At 40.2% G+C, this 20,952-nt stretch overlaps 1 protein-coding gene across 1 annotated transcript in view; it reads right to left on the bottom strand.

The window, feature by feature from the left end:
* Pgm5 (phosphoglucomutase 5) overlaps nt 1–20,952 on the bottom strand; it is a 181,977-nt gene that overhangs the window by 42,887 nt on the left and 118,138 nt on the right. Inside the window, exons 8-9 of the mRNA XM_047524436.1 lie at nt 10,613–10,748; nt 6,647–6,830 (exon numbers count right to left, since the gene is read on the bottom strand). Of these exons, the coding sequence (XP_047380392.1) occupies nt 6,647–6,830; nt 10,613–10,748 (320 nt within the window). The remainder of the gene's footprint in view (nt 1–6,646; nt 6,831–10,612; nt 10,749–20,952) is intronic.

Genomic DNA, 20,952 nt, shown 5'->3' with positions numbered 1-20,952 from the left:
TCATGCTTATCTCATAATGCAAAATGCTTTTTAGTTCATCTCTTAAGAGTCCTGCAGTCTTAACAGTTTCAGCATTACCCTGAAGTCCAAGTCCAAAGATTCCTCTGAGACTCAAGGGAAGCTCTTGGCTTAGAGCCCCTATAAAAATCAAAGCAAGATACATATATCCAGCATACATCAGAACAGAGTAAATATTTCCATTCCAAAAGGAAGGAATATGGGCCTAGAAAAAAGGAATGAGAACAAAACAAGACCTAAAACCAATTGAATAAACAAGTCCTATATCTCCATGTCCAGCATCTAGGGCACATGTTAGTGAGATGTGATCTCTAAAAGAATTAGACAGTCACGCCCCTTTGACCTTGCTGGTTGCAGCCCACATGGCCTTTCTCTTAGGCTGGCTGTGTATGCCACCAGCAGCTTTTCTTGGCAGATGTTCCTCTTTGCTGGCATCTCTTAATCCCTGCAGTCTCCATTTTAGTCTTGAATTCCTTCTCACAGTTTCACCCATGCCCTCTCAAGAGGCTGCCTGCAGGTATTTTAACCTTGCTATACTTCGTCTGGTTCCCTTAATCTCGTTTTGAAATCTCAGTGGAAGCCTCTATGACTTCCTAACTCCAATACCCTGCATTCATGCAGAACCAGCACCACATGGACAATGTTAAGATCTGCAGCCAGTTTAAGCAGTAAGTTGGTCCCCTTGGGCCACAGATGCAGTGGCCTCTGAGATCCCAGGCAGCCAAGTATAGTGAAACAAATCCTGGGCAAACAATTTCCTAGCCCTTCCCCCATGTAAGTAGGGTTTCCCCATGGTTTCTTCTCCAAGGAGTTTTAACTTTTCCACCTGTAAGTCTGTCATGGATGTAGTCTTGCTGATTCCTGAGATGCACACAAGGCATCTTTTCTATTGTTTTTGGGTGAAATACTTAGCTTCTCTTCAGTGCTGATAATCTCTTTATCAACCACAAATTCCTTGGCCCCAATATGACATGTGCTCCTTTTCAGACCAAACTTCAAGTTTTAAAAATCTTTCCTCTTTGCTTTTTGCTCTTAATTTTCACAGTAAACCTTGCTGAAATCTAGAACACCCATGCCACTGTGAGAGCGCTATGTTGTCTTGAAATTTCCTCTGCGATTTTTAATTTGTCCATCACCTTTAAATTCAGCCTCACAGAGGTCTTAAAACATGGGGAAAATGCAAGTAAGTTCTTTGCCAGAATATAACACATTTCCAATAGATTCCTCTACCCATCTGAAATCTGATCAGTCTTTATTGTATATATTTTTATTAGCATTTTAGTTTTCTGAGTCCCTAAAAGAATCACCCATTAAGTTCTGCTTACAACATTATAAGGTTTCTCCAGCCTGCATCTCCAAACTTTTCTAAATTCCTTCTACAAACCAGTTCCAAAGGTTTCTGAATCATATGGTCAGGTTAGTCACAGCAACAGTCTCAGGCCTGGTATCAATTTCTGTGCTAGTCAGTTTTTTGTTGCTGTGATCAAAATACCTGACAAGAGCAACTTAGAGGAAAAAGAAAATAATTCTTGGCTCACAGTTTCAGATGTTTAGTCCATGGTCATCAGACTCCTTTGTTCTGGGCCTGAAGTGAGGCAGAACATCATGGCAGAAACTACTAAGCTCATGGCATCCAGGAAGCAGAGAGAGCAAGCAGGTACCAGGGACAAAATATAAATCCCAAAGGCATCCCCACCTGCCTGTAATTACCACCCAGTATTGTTATCCCTTCAAATGATCAATCCATCAAATGGATAAATTCGTAGGTTACAGCTGGCATAATCTAGTCACTTCCTATATTGTCTATCACATGAGCTCTTTAGGGGACCCCTCATATACAAACTGTAACAGGAAGGGACAATAGTAAGGGATCACCTTGGTATTGGTAATGTTTCTTAACATATTGATGGTGGAGGAAGTGAGAGACTACCTGGCACAAAGGAAGCCCAGGATGTTTGTACAACTGATTCACCCTTGAAGAAAGGCTGCCCTTCGGGTCCCATGGAGTTTCCTAACTTCCCTTATCTTTTTCATCTTGTTACAAGGCATAACCTGGGAACTTCTTAAAGTAGTCAGAGATTTGATCAAACTATTACCCTACTTTCATATAAGCTATTGGCTTATTTTTCCCACTCATTTGGAGCATCAGCCACTCATTCAGATTTTACCTGAGAATAAACAGTGAAATATCCTCATAGAAATAAAGAAATACAATGGAATCAAGCCGTGTTAAATTGCTATTTCTAAATCAGTCTCTCTTGCACCCTATTTAACGGAACACATGCATCAACTCCTCTCTGGCTCCCCAAGGTCACCCAAATATCAGACACTTGGAGGCAGTCGTGGTAAATGCCATGAAACCCAACAAGCCACAGTATAGCTGGAAAGATCCCAGGGAACTCACATCAGGGGTTGAGTACTTCAGGGTTTCCTTCCTGCTCCTTGAATGACCCTCATAGGGTCTCGCAGGATAGCCTTCCCTGTATGTTTCCATGCCAGTGGGGTTAGCCTGGGGTTTATCACCAGGACAGGATTTTAATTTCATTTTTGTTGGAGAAGCATTTCTGCTTTATCTCTAGAGATGTATGTGAACCAGCCTTTTCCATGATCAGTTTCCTGACTCTGACCTCAAATTAAGGACAAAAGAGAGACTAAGCTGCCTTAAAAAAACCTTTCCCTTTCTACATCATAGTGTGTGTGTGTGTGTGTGTGTGTGTGTGTGTGTGTGTTGGTGGTGGGGTGGTGAGAGAGTGGGAGAGGGTTCTATGGGGAAGACAGGGAAATGTGAGTTTGAATCAATGCACAGATGAGTCAGAAAATATGAGGTCTTCTCATATCTTCACATGACAACTTGCAAAGTTGTATATTTCCCCCCTGCTTTACTTATCATATGAAGTCCATTAAATGCCAGAATCTTTCTTTCCCAAGGATGCTCTTTCAACAAACTAATTTTAGTTAACCACTTACTCATATTTGTTATGTGCCAAAATTTTCTGTATGTATTTGTTATTTCACTTAATTCTCCCAATGGCTGTAAGAGCTGGCCCCAATTATTATTGCTCTTTCCTCAGTTAAGGACAAGATGGCACAGGGAGGTTGAAGGACTTGCCCAAGAGGAGCAAGGAGGTGACAGAGTTGAGACACATAGCCAAGAATTCCTGACTTTAAATGTGTACATTTAAATGTTGCTCCCAAACTTTGCGGTAGCACCATAAGGCATGGGATGCTCTGGAGCAGAATGTTATGCTTAGAGATAATTTCTAGATAAAACAGGAATATCAAAAAATTGTTTTAAAAAATTGTCACTGAAAATCCTGTCATCTTCTCTTTTTTTTTTTCTGCAGTAGATAGAATTTAAACTAAACAAGAGGTAATTAGGATTCTCCCACTACCTTGAGACCATAAATCTGAAAGTCGAATTTCACTGCAAAGTATTTTAAAGATAAAATAAAAGATTTGGGGGGAATATTTTCTAACAATATGGTATATAGAAGACAATTTTCAAAAATGTATACATGTTGTGTGTGTGTGTGTGTGTGTGTGCGCACGTGTGTGTGTGTGCGCACGTGCGTGTGCGTGTGTGTGAGGGGGAGGGGCAAAATGGGAGAGCAGAAGAGAGAAATTTACCCTCTCATCCTTTCCTGACACTGATAATCAAGCTAAGAATCCCGATAAGGGGAAGGAACTAATATTTCCTGAGCACTGGTTAGGTGCCAGCCACTGTACCTGGGATTTTCTAGAACTTTCTCCTCAAACCTTCCCCATTACCCTTCATGGTAATTATTACCTCCACCTTTCAGGTTGAGGTTCAGAGAAAAAGTTGCAAATCTAGGAGAGTAACAAAGCCAACCTGTCTGATTGAAACACAGCAGAACACTGAACTGGACCAGAGCAATCAGTCTCCAAAACCAACCCAGACCTGTGGTCCTCTGTTTCCTTTTGGTTGTGCTAACAGAGAGGCAGGCTTCTGTTTTTCCTTGTGGAGATTAAATTTCCTTCTGTCTTAATTTAAAAATAATTCATAATTTTGTGTGTTTTTTTAAAGTAACAATATTCTACAAAAACAAAATAACAAGACTTAGCAAAGGTGTGGGAAAACCGAAATCCTCACATGCTGCTGGTGGAGATCCTCAAATTGATTATGTTGATGTCCACACAATTTTCTAAATATAGAAACCATGAAAGAGTACCCTTTAAATGGGTGAATTGTATAGTGGGTAAATTACATCTCAATAAGGCTGTTATATATTTATATTAAAACTGGACTATGGAAAAACTAAAATTACATATTTGCTAGTACTTGTCAATGAATGCGCCAAGGTAATTTATAACTACTTTGAAATGATCCTAATAAATTTAAATTCAGATATGTCTTTTAGAAATCCATAGTCAATAAGTGTGTGCTTATTTGCACAATATTACCTATGGTATACCCCAGACTATCCCTGGGATTGGTTACTGATACTACTGATATTCTGAGTGCCACACATCCTCTTTATGCAGTGTGTCCCTGCCTAGGCAACAGCATCAACTGTGGCGTAAGAACCATCTGTGACTGGCTGATCATGGAGATGCTGCTGGTGTTAATTCACCCCTTAACACTCTCAGTGAGCCAAACCCAGACCTGCAGAGGAGCTCCAGTGTGACTCAGGACCACCAGCCAATGCAGATGTCACTAGGGTCCCAAAATCTGGAGAGATAAATAGCGAAAAGGTCCTGATAACACTTATCTATTTACAGTCGCATTTCCACTCAGATGAAGGAGTATGGAGAGGAAAACAATTCAATGAATTCCAGAGTTAAAAATGGAAACCAATCTCCATGGTTGCGGAGACAAAGGGGAGTGGAATAAACTGATGTCAAAATTTGAGATTCAGTTGTGAAATTAGCCTGATGTGAATGTTTTAAAGAATATCCTGGGGGAAAGTATCTAAATACTGATTGTACTGAGGAAGATAAAAGGTAGAGTGATATTGGATTAAACAGCAAACAAATCATCTCAACATACAAGCTTCTCAGATAAAGTCCAGAACCTGGCATTGACTAGACCAATCCCTCCAAGGGATGGTTTCCAAGTTTTCCTCATCAGTGAACAAAAACTTCCCAAGGATACTTTAGAAAACACATATTTTATGTCTCTTGAATCCTGCAGTTACAAAAACAAAGTGAACCTTGGATTTGGGGGAAGTTTGTCTGGAAAGCCCTGTATAAAATGGAAATGGGAACGTGGTACGCAACTGGAAAATCCACATCTAAATACAGGTTCAAAGATGCCAGCTAAGCTCCCAACTCTCCAAAGATTGATTCACTGATGTTATTTCAGAGCAAATGTAATCCAGTCCTTGAATAAAACACAACAGAACTATAAAAATGTATTGAGTACTTTTTATAGAAGGGATAGCTAGGGGCTTTTGTGTATTTTATTTCATTCTATTTCTAAAACAATTCTGTGAGGTAAGTACTCTATAGATGAGGAAGAAACTATGGCCCAAAGAAGTTAAGCACTTTCCCAAAGTCACAACTAGTAGATGGCAGAATGTGATTCTGAGTCTCCAAGCTACTTATCCATTATTTTCTCTACGACCCTCACCTTTCCAAAGTAAGGTGGCAATCAGTTTGCTGCATCATCAAAGGGCTTCTATAATGAAAGACTGATATTTTCATGGAGACAAAATATCACTATCAAACTAAGTAGACCTTTGAGAGTACCCAGAGAATAGCAAGAAGGTATCTGAATTTACTGCAAGTTGGGAAATCATATGACGAGGAGGGTATAGGGAATTCTCATTAAATTAAAACAGCAGTAACTACATTATATTTAGTCCCCAAAGACCTGCAGTTTCTGCCTTGTTTTATTGTCTGTACTTATAATGAATGTATTAAAAGCTAAGATTTTAGGAATTTGGAGGCTGCACTTCTCTTAACATTACTCAGGGTGTAATTATAAATGTTAATGTCTATAATGTGCTCCCAGAGGGGACAATATTTGCCATAGCCAATAAGTAAACAAAACTGAACAGAAAAATAATTGTAGTAGCTATCAATGTTTCTTACACATTTCACAAAGAGGAGTCCACAACAGAAGTTGTGGTTGGTTTTGCCACTTATCTATTATAATCATTCACAAACCTTCCTTTTGGGAGGTTTTCTGGGCAATCCTTTCTTTCCTTTGAGGGGTGCCAAATCCATCTGGCTAAGTTCCTGTGAGTCCTCAATGACGTAAGGCAATAGAAGGTGAAACAACCCTGCACTCGGGGGTCCAAAGGACAAGGTTTTTTGCTCTTGGAAACTTCTCTGCATCTATCACCAATAATGGCACTGCATAGGAAGACCTCAAGGCTGCAAACATCAGAGTCGGAAATGCTGGGTCTGTAACCTATTTGAGGCATTGAACCACCAGTTAACAAGTGGGAAGAATACTGGACGGAGAGCGTGCATACTCTGGTCCACCTCTGCCACTAACTAGTAAGGTGACCTTCACCAAGTCCACCACCTCTATCCTGGATGCAGAGTTCTGATGTATATGATGAAGGGCCCAGAACAAATCATCCCAACACACTTCTGCAGCTCTAGGACTTTGGCCACCAGCTCTACCCAGGTTATGTTTCAGGGATTCTCTACCAAGTACCTGTTTCTTGGTCACGGTGCCATCCACAGGGTCCACGTATTCAAAGCTGTCTGTCTTTGCCACACTGTAGATATGGCTCCCCACAGCAAACTGCTGGCCAATGAAGGACTTGTCTGTGACCAGGGCCTCCAGGTCCCTCATGATATAATATGTCGCCTTGGGCTCCAGCCCCTCATAGTCAAACCTAGTAGGGGAGGGCAGGACACAGGATGAACACACAATCAGAGAACCAACCACCAGGTGGATCCTTCAAGCTCATCTGATCATGGCTTCTGATTTCAGGAGAGGAGAGTGCAGTTCAAAAGGGAGACCCACTGCTTATACCCTTGGTGGGTCCCCCTTTTGCCTACTGGCCCTTACAATCCAGTTCCCACATAGAGGCCAGAATGGTCTTACAAGAATCAAATCGTGTCACTCCTTTTTTTGACTCCCTCCTGAAACACTTATCATCTTGAGAACAAAACTCAAAACCACAGCCTATCAGGCACTGTGGGATCCATCCCTGCTCCACTTGACTTGTTCCACTTTTCACCCTTGTCACTTGCTACAGCCACCATGGCCACTTCCCCAGTCTATAAGGCCCCTTCGACCTCTCCTGCCTCCAGGCCTTTTGCCTTTGCTGTTAGCTCCCTCCACCCCATGTGCTCATACATGCCTTTATACCTGGTGTTCAAAGAGCTGGTTTGTCCTCTTCCTTCAATCTTTCTTTCTTTCTTTATCTACTTTTTGAGGTACTGGGGATCGAACCCAGGGGCATTTTAATGCTGAACTATATTCTCAGTCCTTTTCATTTTGAGACAGGATCTTCCTAAGTTCCCCAGCCTGGTTTTGAACTTGCAATCTCCTGGTTCAGCCCCCCAAGTTGCAGGGATTACAGGAATGTGCCATTGTACCCTGCTCTTCCTTCAATCTTTAAACCTATTGTCACCTCCAGAAAATGACTTTCCCTGACCATCCATCGAAAATAGCTTCCCCTCTCCCCTTCTCTCATTATCCTTTACATTTTCTTTTGATAGTTATACAATCTGTATTTATCTGATTGGTTTATTTATTGGTTATCTGTCTTTGTCCACCACAGGGACTCCAGGAGGGTACAGACATTTGCTTTCCTGTTCTTTGTTACTTCTAGAACATAGGAAGTGCTATGCTAGTAGTCTGGAAAGGAAATGGGGAAAAGGAAAGAAGCAGTAAACAAGGGAGACGGGGGAAAGTAAACCAAAATACTATAAAACTCTCTCAGAAACATGGAAGAAATATCACAATCATTCCATTCAATAAGTTCTCCAAGCCAAGAGTATCAAAGGTAACAACAGGAACAGAATGTGTTTAGAATAAAAAAGGGGCTAAAAGTAATACTTAATCTCATTTGTTATTGTGGGGTTTAAAATATAATGTATACTGAACAGTTGGCACAGGGCCAGGCACCAGAGCTTAAAACTGTCAATTACTTTAATTCTCAGTGAGTATCATAAATAAACTGTGTTCTCTCTCCCAGCATCAGACAGTCTTGACCAAGACCTACTGGCATAAACATCTGTTTAAGGAGGAAGTCCAAGGAGGGGCAGCTCTGCCCCAATGGCTGTGCAGGGATCTCACATTTGGGCTTCCTGTAGCAGAAGAAAGATGTGAGTTCTCAAAGCAAACTGAAAAAAAGGAAGCTCTGAATAGCCATTACTGCTTTTTTCCACTGAAGACTTTTTAAGACTCCCAGTAATCACCAGCATATTAACAGAAGGATACCATGTCTGGCGATGGGTCTCTATATTGATATAGCCCTTTCTTTTATTCTCTTCCTCATACACGAGGTGTTTTTTCTCCAACCTCAGAAACAAACAACAGGGACCTCTTTAGAATATTCTCAGTACATGTGTTCTAAGACTAGATTCTCTTAAAAAAAAAAAAAACAGTCATTTGGGGAAGGAAAGACACAGCAAGCAGAAAGAAGGAAGATTAGTAGGATAGTCTCATAGAAGTTATGGAGGCGTTGAAAGAGATTCAAGAGTTGAGAAAATCCAGTAGTAGGACATATCATATTCAGTCTATGGCTGAGATCATGTTCAGACCAGCCTGCCCAGATGTCCATCTTCATTTACAAGGAGGATGCAAGTCCCTCCACCGCCTTCCCCTCAGTTCCCTACATGCCCCTTCTAGCCACCACCATCAACAGCAACACATTTCAGGGAACAAAACCTTTAAATAGAGAATTTCTTCTGGGGTCAACTCAAACAAGGAAAATTGAGCTATTTTCTCAATACAACTTCAGTCTCAGTATTAGTTAAACTGAAATTGTTTTATTATTTCCTCCTTGCCAAGAAAATTGTCTGGCTAGAAATCATTTTATTTCACAAACACCTTTCAACTTGCCGTTTGCTGGGGTTAAAGGAAATGTTTATCTTTCATTCTACCTATTCCCTCTTCCCTTTTTCTTTATCTCTGTGATCTTTTTGGATAGAAATCTGAAACATAATTCAACATCCTACAAGAAATTAAATTCCCATTGCATATTATTCTCTAATATGGTATTTGTTATGAAACAAGTGATTAGCATGTAAGCTCTTAGCCACAAAAAATGAGCTATATTATAAATACACTTATCATTAACACCATTTCTTCAAAACACTTGCAGAAACCTAGATAATCATTCCACAAATCATTCCAAAGAGAAGTACATCTCTGACTCAAAGCAATCTTATTAAACTAGAGGTTGGCAATCAAATGTATTTTATCTGGTTGAACTTTTTGGGAGAGCTTTATGCAATAGTAAAATTTCATGTGCTGATTAATGCCCCCAAATTCCACAAGAATGAAGGGGTTAGGGCACTTGTTAGGAATACTGACAAGTAAAACATGTTCCCACCTGTCCTTGAGAATCCTTATTTGAGGACACAATGAATAATTTGAGGTGGTACAGGTTGTCAGATTCCCCTTTCTTGACTAAACAGGGACACAGAATATTATGGTGTTGTCTACATTTCCCAGAACATTGCAATCTCTTTGACTTTAATAAATACTAACACAATCTTCTTTATTCTCTGATATTTATCTAAGTAGATGGCTTCTTGAGAGAAGAAGCAATCACCTTATAAGGCTAAAATCTAAAGCTCTCTCTCTGTTCCTCAAGCTCTGGAAGTAGTTAACCATTCAAGATTAAAACAAAATGAGCCACAATCTCTGTTTTTAATACATAGAATCTTTAAAACTACCCCAAATTCCCTCCCTCCACCTTGAGTTCTCCATAGTTAACATTCTTTCCTATCACCCCTGCCCCTAAACCATGGCTTGGAACTAGGTTCACATACCCAGCAAGCAACCATGCCCCGAGAATATTCTTACCCTCACTTTAACAATAAGGAGATAGAGACCACCTGCCCTAAGATTCTACCTACTATCTTTTAATCTCCTTCCTTCTTAGGTAATAGTTCCATTTTGTGAGTCTCTTCTCATTGAGAGCAAACCTCTAGCAAAATCTCTAACTCCTGAACCATTTGGCCCCTTTGAAGGGTGCCAGCTTGGACATTGTGAACATGGTTTGAATCACTGATGAGGAGGTAAAGGCAAAGGTAGAAAGAAGATTACAAAAGCACCCAGACTGTTTCTGCCCTGCTTCCTTCATAAGTATGGGTGAACAAACAATAAGAAATGCCTCCATTTGAGGGCATGATTCTCCCAGCCACCATGGTTACCAGAGGATTTTTCAAGCTCTACAGCTCAGATAGCCTCTTAGATGACTGCCTACCTTATAGGCATCGAAGAAAAGATTAGAGAAGGATGTCATCAGGAAAAGTGAAATTTGCATCTTCCAGTTTGGTAATCCTTAGCACCACCCCAACCACCTATCAGCTTGATCCAGTTCCAGCCTCTGTGTCCCGCAGATCTTCCTGAAAGATGCCTCCTTCTTAAAGTTCTAGCCATCGGTTTCAGAAAACTCTGAGTAGCTCCCCAAGAGGCAAGCTACTTCCTGCTCACCTGCAATAGTAGTGACGGCCATATTTGGCCCAGTGATCCCGAACGATTTCCTCCACACTCTGCTTCCTGGCAGCAATGATGGACAGCCAGACCAAGACAGCCCAGAGGCCATCTTTCTCTCGGAGGTGATCAGAGCCTAAGGGAAAATAAAAGATTCTGTTGAGAATTAATTCCTGGGGGAGAAGCAAGAGCAAAAGGAGCTAACAAGATGAGTTAGTTAAAAATTGTCATATTGAAAGGGTTGGATATATTTACCCACTGTGTAAAATATATGTCCATAATATATTTGCTTTTCCAAATAACTGTTGACTGAAATCTAACAGCATAACAGCAATAACAACAAAAATAATAAAACCCTGAAAAATGCTGAAGGAATCAAAGAGCCAAACTGACATTACATTAGACAACAATATACTTAATTCAACCATTTATTCAATAAATATTCAGTGATCCCTACAATATACAAACATTATTTTACATCCTGAGGATACAACAATGAACAAGATAGCTCTTTACTTATAAAGTCTGAATTCAAATAGATAGAAACAGACAAAAGAAGACATATAAAAGAACAAGTTGCATCAAATTAGGACAAGTTCTTTGAATAAATTAAAGTGGATGCTGATATCACAGAGCATAATTACAACAAAGTTTACTGTACCTAAGGGAATGTTGGCCCCCAAAAGACACATCCTTGTGGAGCCTCTGGATGTGACCATATCTGGGCAAACGGTCTTTGTGGTTATAATCTGGTTAGGGCTCTTAATGTGAGATCATCCTGAAATATACAGATGGGCCCTAAATTCAATGACAAGTGATCTTATAAAAAGAAGAGAAGACACATAAGAGGAGAATTACAGAGACACACGTCATACAAAGACAGAGACAGAGGTTGGCATCAACTGCCACAAGCCAAGGAATTTATGGGTCCACCAGAACTGAAGAGGCAAGGAAAGATCTTTCCTTAGAGCCTTCAGAGGAAACATTGTCCTGCCAACACCTTGGTTTTGGATTTCTGGCCTCCAGAACTATGTCACAAAACATTTCTCTTGTTTTAAGCCAACCAGTTTGAGGATTTTTTATGGCAGCCCTAGGAGACTGATACAGATCAAAAGGGTCATTCCCACTGAGGTGATGACATCTGAGCTGATACCTGAGAAGGAGTCAGTCATGCCAAGGTCTGAGGACAAAGGGTTCCAAGCTGAGGGAGAGCAAATGCAAAGTCCCTGAAGCAGGAACGAACTGGAAGCCAAATCCTACAGCTATTTATGTAGAAAAAAAGAGGCAATTCTTACTGTGTCATTCACACAAATAAAGAGTGCAGTCTAAACGAGTAACTTCCTGTGCAAAAGAACCCAGAAGAATGTGCTGCAGGCCCACTTAAGCATCTGTCTCTGAGCCAGCTGTAAGCTTTCTGTGAAGTAGGATAAAGACCTGCATTCAAAAGAATATGGAGAGTGAGAAATTCATGAAGAAGGCTTTGGAATTGGGATGGTGATCAATCTCTGCTTCTTCTCAGGTGTGTGAAACATGATTGCAATTAGTAACCTCTCTGAGTCTCAGCTTCTCATCTGTAGAATGGAGACACCATCACCAATCTTGTGGTCTTCTGGTATTAATTAAATCAAGTTAAAAAGCGGGACTCAGTGGTAGAGCTATTGCCTACCATATATGAGGCCCTAGGTTCAACTCCAAGCACTGCAAAAACAAAACAAACAAAAGAGCAGGCTCTGGAGTCAGATTGTTCATGTTCAAATTCTGACTCAGTCACTTACTTTATTTGCTACATTATCTGAAATATGGGGGCAGCAATTGTCCCTACATCCTTGGGCTACCTCCAGGACTAAGCAGTTATAGATGCCTAGGTAAATCTCAGAGTAGTGACGGGGACAACTGCATGTAGTTGTTACTATTGACTTGTTGGCAATTCACAGACAGCATCTGCATAATGCTGCTGCCTCATACATGTTTTGAGACAAACCATTCTGTTATCTACATTTATCTACATTTGGGTGTGTGTGTGTGTGTGTGTGTGTGTGTGTGTGCGTGTGTGTGTGTGACTCTAGCAATAACAATGTCTTAAGAAACAAGATTAGAACCAGAGGTGGACAATTTCTTCTTGGAACAGGGTAATGAGAATGGAATACAGAAATCTTGGCTTCAGGACAATGAAACACACACAGAAAATCAACAAAGGAGACCCATGCTACAGAGCTGTTAAAACCTTAAAAAGGGATGAGACAGTATGTTGGTTAAGTAACACATCTTTGGGAATTTCTCACTGAAGCTATGGCCCATTTGCCATTCTTGTTGTGTTTAGTGTTAAAAGTCCAGTATTTCCTCAAGGAGGAAAATGTATAACCCTGAGGGAACATTAAAGGTACTTATATGGAAAGGAAAAGGGATCATGTCTTTAATTCTTCATATACACTGATCAATGGTCTGCTGATGATACTGTTAGTTGTCTGGTTGTGGCTACCTCTACATCAAGGGGACCCTGGGCATTAATCATCACACCATAAAGTGACTCTGGTCTCAGCTAGTGAATTCTTCACACTACTACAAAAATGGAAGATGTTTGGAAGACTCAGGCTTAGCTCTATGGCCCACTGCCAAGAAAACAAGTCTAGGAAACCCTGCCCAGTGGGATCATTTCAAAACCTCTTGTCCTTTTATAGCTGAAAAAGTCACTTTTGCTTACTGGTTAGAGAAAAATACCCTTTTGTTCTAAAACATGAGCTTTACCTTGGATCTCCAGCTGGATCACATTATCTAGAGATAGAACCATTAGATCCTGTTAAGTTTGTGAGATAAGATGCCATAATTCAGTGGTAGAGAGACATAGAGTTCTTTTAGATGGATTTGAAAAACACCTCAATCATTTGTAGCCAACCACATAGTAAACTGTGAGTTGGCTTGGATACCCTCGCCTACAAGGAAAATATTTGCCAAGATTCATAAAGAGCCAATGATCAAGTAAAATTAATTGTGTTCTTCGGAGTTCTTTGAGGTAGTCATAAGGACATGAACAGTGCTGCCATTACACAGATATTTCCACTGGATGACCACAGTGTGCTTTGGAGGAAGTTTTGAGGATACAGCTTTCCTTTTATTAACTCTTAATTTTTTCCTTTTAATAACTCTTTAACATACGTGAACTCTAATGTCCTTATCAGTGCCAGGTAAGTAAGAAATGCAGAAAACACAGAAGTATTGAATGGATTTTTAAAACCCCACTATAAACAGTCAAAATGGAGGAGAGAAATGTTCACACTACATGTATGTATTTATGACAGGGCTAATAGTGGGTTGTGGCCAAAAAAATGTTTTTATAAGTTAATAAGAAAAAGAGGAACCCCAGGAGACAACTGTGTGAAGGGGCACAAACAAGCAATCTTCCAGAGAAAAATATTAAGTCAAAACGTGTTTGAACATATGTTCAGTCTCACTGTGGCCAAAGAAAAATTCATAAAATGGGATACCATTGGGGCCTATCTAATCAGCAAAAGCAGGGTGGGGGGTGGGGGAGAACAGCTAGTATTGATAAAGCACCGGTGTACGTGAGTACAGTTTGTAGACTAATTTGGCAGTGATGATCAGTAGTCTCTAAAAATTCCTTAACTTTGAACCCAGTTATGTTATTTCTTAACTTTTAGTCAAAAGGACATTCACCGAAGTAGCTAAGAGGGAAAACCTGGGGGGGAAAATGTTAATTGTTTAACAATAGGATAATTGTGAAAAAATCCTCACAAAAGTTTATTGTGTGGATGAAAGTATTGAGTAAGAATCTTTAGTAACAGAACAAGGCTCATCTAATTTTAATAAATGTAAAAGAAACCATTTATCATTAACTCAGCACAAAAAGAGGAAGTGCATTTTTTGTCCTCAGAAATAGCACTGTCCCTTTTCCACTCAAATAAGACTGAATTTCCTCAAGTTTTGAAGCCATGCTCCTAGAGGTAGGCAGCATACCAACAAGTATACTGCCCTCACAAAAGAGGGCAATAAATAAAAGGAAAAAATTTAAAAGTGTAATAAAAGGGGAAAATAAAGAGAACACTTAATCATCTCAAAGGAATATGCTTCCAGTAGAAATTCCAGTGTAGAAAATCAATAAAACCTTATAGGTATTATCAACATATCAAATCATCACAGCTGAAACTCAGGGAAATTCTAAATTTGTCAATTAGGAAAATATAAATCATTTTGCACCCATTGGTAACTAGATAGCACATTAGAAATGTCCCCACCCTGTCCTTAATACAAGGGATTGAACCCAGGGCCTTCCACACACTAGGCAAGCATTTGGCCATTGAGCTACATCCCCAGCCTTTGAAAGAGAGAGAGAGAGAGAGAGAGAGAGAGAGAGAGAGAGAGAGAGAGAGAGAATGAATATATTTTGAGACAGTCTTGCTAAGTTACCCAGGCTGATGTTGAAATTGTGATCCTCCTGTTTCAGCCTCCCTAACAGCTGGGATTACAGAAGTGCAGCACCACCCAATGGCATTCCTTTTTCTAAAAAGTTCCTTGGGTGATTCTTGTGGACCACTAGGGCTAAAAGCCCCTGCTTAAGAAGGGCACTCCACGTAGTCTCATGTTAGGGTTAGTGAGTTAGGGTTCTTACCCTTTCTGCTCTAATTTGTTATTAAAGGATAGAGTCTGTCCATCTGTAGCTCAATGGCTGCCACTGGCATTATTCACATGGGTGGTCCTCACCATAGCCAGCTTCAGCATCATGCTTTCTTTCTATGCTCTGAAAAGCAAGGACTTTGCCAACTTTGGAGTGACCTGGTTTGCTTCAAACTTTCTCAGTTTTAGCACTAAAAGTCTCACATCCCAAGGATCCTCCTAGTCCCAAGCACAGCAGGATGGCTGGTCATTCGATAAGAAAGGCCACTGACTCAGAGTTTTCTAGTAATTTTTAGGAGCTGTACACATTTAGCACATGCCTCAGTACACACATTCCATGGAACCAGAAATGATAGATGGCATGTACATATACACACTCTTGAAGCAAGATTACAAGCAGGATAAATTCCCATCTAAGAATAATAATGAGGCACCAGTCACTGTGCTCAGCTATTTTACCCATCTATTTTCTAATTTTCACAATTTGATAGCTCCTTTCCACCGATAAGACATGGAGCTTAGGTCATTTGTATGAGGTCGCATGGCTACTAAGTGTTAAAAAGAAGATTTGAACCTTTGCAATTTGGCTCCAAAACCCATGGATTTCATTGTTACTGAAATAACCCAGTGGTGACAGCAGTCCCCAGGAGTACAGCAGGCACAGTGTCCCACCTGGTGAGAACCGAGGCAGTCCTCCTAAAGAGTAGGCTAATGAATGCGCGCTTGGTCCTTCTCACCCCCGACAGCTGAGAAGGCGCTACAAAATTCTTTTTACTTTTCATCTTCTGTCAGTTTATCTTTTTCATTTGCAAATGATTTTCATTATTTTCCAATGAAATTCTTTCCATGCTCTTTTTATCAACCCAAGACAGGAATTTGTTCTTTTATTATTTTTTTAATAGTAGAATTATGAGGTCAAATTGGGGATTCCCCTTCCAGGTGAATCAGAGATTTGAGAACATGTTATAGAATCATGATAGGTCTTTTTTTTTTGGGGGGGGGGTTGTTTTTCCACTTCTTAAACCACTTATGTTCAGCTCTTTAACATCTGGCAGCAAAGCAAGGTTCACTGAAGAACTGTCACTTTTCTATGCTTAAAATAAACTCTTCAATATAGCAAATGCTCATCAACGGAGCACAAAGCTTTCCTGCATGTAAGTGGTCCAGACCCAGCTGTGACCTCAGAAAGGCCAGACAGCAGCCACTGACACATGCAGTTCAATCTAGGTTGTCAGCTATGTGGCTCCCTATGAATGACAGCATGTGACAATACATTTATCATCATTAAAATGACAACAACATTTGGCACAATTATGCTGACCATAGCTATACCCTGCAAACAATAGGAGAAAACAGACTGGTCTGAAATTTACTCCTCACTCTCTCCCAAGCTGGCTCAGAGGTGTGTGGTCAATGTTTACCAAGTGAATAAATGGATAATTGTATGAAACTCTAGTCTACATGATGACGTAGTCAATCCACTTTGCTCTGCACTGTGAGGCTAACTAGAAGTGAGCTAAAATATCAAAATGGGAAAAAACTTCACAGTTCACCCTATCAAACAGATTGGTCAAAGATCAGGAAATTGAGGTGCATAAAGTTAAGCCATTTGTCCCAAGAAGTTAGACCACATAGAAGTGGTGTCCAGATTAGAACAGGATCTGTTGACTCCTGGTGCTGTGCTGTTTCAGGACACTGTCCTGCCGAGTCCCCAGGACTCATTCCACCTTCTTACAAAAGAATCAGAATGATGTGTGAGTATCCCCTTAAACAGCAGCAGCAGATGTCAGGAAGCCACGAAGATTCGGGTTCAATCTGCCTCAGTGAATGTGACCTTGGCCGGTGGCCTCACCTTCCTCCCTAAGCCTCAGTGACTTCATCTGTAAAATAGGGATCATTATGGTCCCCACCTCACTTTATTTTTGAGAGGACTGAGTGAAATAAAGTACAGGAAGTGCTAAGCATTGTGTCTACCTCTTAGGAGGTATGCAATAAACAATACGTATTAGCACTACTTTATTAATACAGGACCTAGGCAATTGATCACCATGCTAGATGAAAGATCACCTTAACAACTTCATGGTCAGCCAGCTCACACACTTCCTCTCCAGGAGCACTCCAGGATAGAAACTGGGGTCTCCTAACTTATGTACCCCATTCCATTCCTGTGTCACTAAGGCTGATAGGAACAACAAAACCTACTAAGAATTTTTCCCTGATAGATTATATGCTGAGTCAGAAAGCTCTCCAGGGGGTTTCAAGGTAAAGACCTGTTACTCTGCAGTCATTGTACTCTATTCTTAATGGGGACACTTAATGACTAGTCATTTCCCAAAGTGCAAGTTAGGAAGCCTCCAAGCACAATTTTAGTGATTGCAATTACATTCCAAAGGACAGACCTTCATATTAAAAGTTCTTTAGCAGACTGTGAAGAAATGCTTAGTCCCTTTGGAAGTCCTTAATCTGTAACCAACAGCCATGACCTTCCAGGGTTCCCGGTCCCAGAAAGCACTGGTAAGAGTTGAGTCTCAGAGCCCCATTCCTTTGTTCGTGCTCATACAACATTCCCTCTTGCCACTTTTCATTGACTTGGAGGATTAACTGAAAGGTTAAGGGAACTGGAACCACGAAGATCCCAAGAAAAGGATTACATATGATGGAGACATTCTTCCCACTCCAGATGGGAGCTGTTTCCCAGAGCAAGGGTTGATAGTTTGCAGAGGGTTCAGAAAGGAGTTTCAGTTTTCCAGCTTTACAAGGAGGCTCTTGGGGATGTCAATCACAGCAACTCTGCACTCTCACCCAGCCTAGATTGAATTGCACACGTGCACACAGCCCATTTCCAAAAGCCCCGCAGAGAAACTGTTCTCCCCGTGCTGATAATGCTGTCATCACGACCTCCTCACCCCACTTCTGCAACCCAGCCAAATTTACACACACTGGCCACAAAGAAGGAAAGGAATGTGGCAGGACCCCGATAATCTGAAATTCACAGACCAGGCAGAAGTGAAAAGAGCTGAGGGTAGATTAATGACTACCAAGATAGGAAATAAACTTCAGGCTTGCTTTCTTTTTTTTTTTTTTAACTTTGAAAAATAAAAATAGCTGTACAAATAAGAGGAATTTAAAGCTATTTAATATTTGTGCCATTGCACTAGTGTGAAGCCAATCTTGAGTTAGGATTATATAGTTCACATAGGAAATATAAATAAAAAGGCACAGGCCTGGGAGTGTTGTAAACTGTACAACTACTGGGGGAAATAAAATGTTCTTTTACAAAGTAACTGGACCTTAAGTCAATAATAAAAACTATAAGACAATAGAGCACAGAATGACTGCACTAAAGACAGTAAGAATTTAGTACATACCAAAAAAGAAATCGCTGAAGCTGGAACCTAGCCCACTGTCAAACATAACTACTTCCAAGTTAACGTCAGCAACTACAGAGAAGCCATGAACACGGTAAAACCACAAGTTGCAAATACTTGAAAAATGTATTCATTAACACTGGTTTTGTGAGAAGAGATCTTTCTAGAAGTACTTTGTTAGCTATTAATTTGTGCCGATAGCTATAAGATGATTGAAAATATCAAAACTTTCTTTTTAAATTTTACATAATTCTGATTTTATCATAGTTCCCAACATCCCTCCCTATCCCCTTACAACATGTCTATACTTGGGTGATTTTGTTAGTATGAATCCTCCTAAATCTTAGCATGCTCAAATGCCCAGATTTTCAGAAACACATCCATTTGGGAATAAAAAAATAACTGCTAATAATGCAAGAAAGAAATAAAAAAATGTAAGTCTTCCTCTTTTCCTTCTTCTTTCCATCTATTCTACAAATACATACTCAGGGTCTACCCATATACCAAGGAAATATATCTGAATAAGATAGACATGGCCCATGTTCTCAGAGCATTTACAATATCTGCATAGTGAGCAAAAGAATCCAGCAGATATTAACATTTTAGAAAAGTACTCAAGACTTCTTATGACATGGAATACACACATACTCTGGGCCTCTTCCTATTGTGCAAAAAACTGAGAAGACATGAAAACAGACAATGTAAGAACACTATACTATACTCAAGAACTCACAGTGAAAATATTTGGTGTGATAATTATGGACAGGTTGTTAGTGTCAGGAGACCTACATGCAATTCCAAACTTCTAGAAAGAAAAAGATTGTATACAAAAAGCACATATGAGATGCTCATTTAAACCAAAAATTGTTATTATGGAAAACAACATAGAATACTTTCCTGGAAACAATACACATTTTTGCATTGCCTGATTTTTTTTGCGGTGGGGGGAGCAGATTTGTAGGGCTATTGACATTAGTTTGTTCAAAATACATAATAAATATAGTAGTACTTCAGAAGATGGTGGCCAAATTTGGAGATCTTCCAGTCATTCACAATAAATAAATAAATAAATAAATAAATAAATAAATAAATAAATAAATACCAATTCCTCAGAGTTACCTGTAAAGGGAAAAAGTCTGGACTACGGCAATTCATATACTCCCCAAATGGTGTGACTTCTTATAAAACTGATGTTAGTAATGAAACCACTGGAACATTTTCAAGAAATGCAAAAAGAAAAAAAAAATGCAAAGTTTTTGGTTTCTTGGGTCTTAATTTTAGTATTTTAGTGCATCCTCTTTGTGTATGGGATCAAGTCCAGATTCCTTGAAAATTGGAACCAGAACGCCACTTAGACAAGCAGTCTTCTATTTAGATCTGATGATTTACAAAGCTTTCTCCTTTCTCCCATAAAGCAGTTTTCCAAGGCCCTTCCCAGGAAGTGGGTGAATACCTGGTACTGGCACAAAAGATCACTTAGCTTCTTAAATGACCTTGGTTCCTTAACCGTACAATGAACACAAGTTTCCTACTGTCTGGGACCTGGAGCTTTCCATAGCAAAGAAGCCTGTCCTACCACCAGCCTGTTACCTCAGTGCATTATGGTAGTTCAAGATGCTGCCAGGGGAAGTTTCCACCCCAGAGATATCTCACTGCTCCTGGACCTAACCCTAGGCAAAGGTTTGGTGTTCTTGAGCCTGAGGCAGATTCACATTTTGAAGCTTTCTTGGCATTATACTGTGCATTTCTGGTTGGTACACAGCTCAGTGCCCAAAGGATGCTGGAAAATGCCTCCACATGGAAAGCTTGGATATATTTTAGAAGCTTCTTCCCCAGTCTTGGGGCTAGATCATTTCCCATCTCTTCATTTCTCCTACAATTATCTCATTTGATTATGAAAACATCCTAAGAGAGAGAGAGAGCCCCTATGATCTGCTGACTTTTACAAGTTGGAAATGAGTGTCAGAGAGGCCATCTGGCTGGACCATGAGTAGCAGGCAAGGGTCCTGAATGTGGACCTCAGCCTCCCATTCCTGTCCTTCTGTACTGCCCAGATCAAACCTGGTATGGCACCCCAGGCACACTCCTGCTACAATCCCACTGAAAAGCAAAAATACTGGTTTTCACTTGAGCAGTGTTTCCTATTCCTGGCTGAACATCAGAAATATTTGAAGACACTTATTTTAAATGCAGATTCTCAGTCCTACCCTGCAGGTATTCAAAGTTGGGATAGGATAGAAAATCTGTACCTTAACAAGCTTCTCTGTGATTCTGACACAGCCAGCTCAGAGCCTATCCAGGATCTGGCATTAAGGAAGCTGAGTGTAAGAAGAGAATGAAGCC

This window comes from Sciurus carolinensis, chromosome 14 (genome assembly GCF_902686445.1).
Source record: "Sciurus carolinensis chromosome 14, mSciCar1.2, whole genome shotgun sequence".
NCBI classification, from domain to species: domain Eukaryota; kingdom Metazoa; phylum Chordata; class Mammalia; order Rodentia; family Sciuridae; genus Sciurus; species Sciurus carolinensis.
This window is presented reverse-complemented; position numbering and strand designations above follow the sequence as displayed.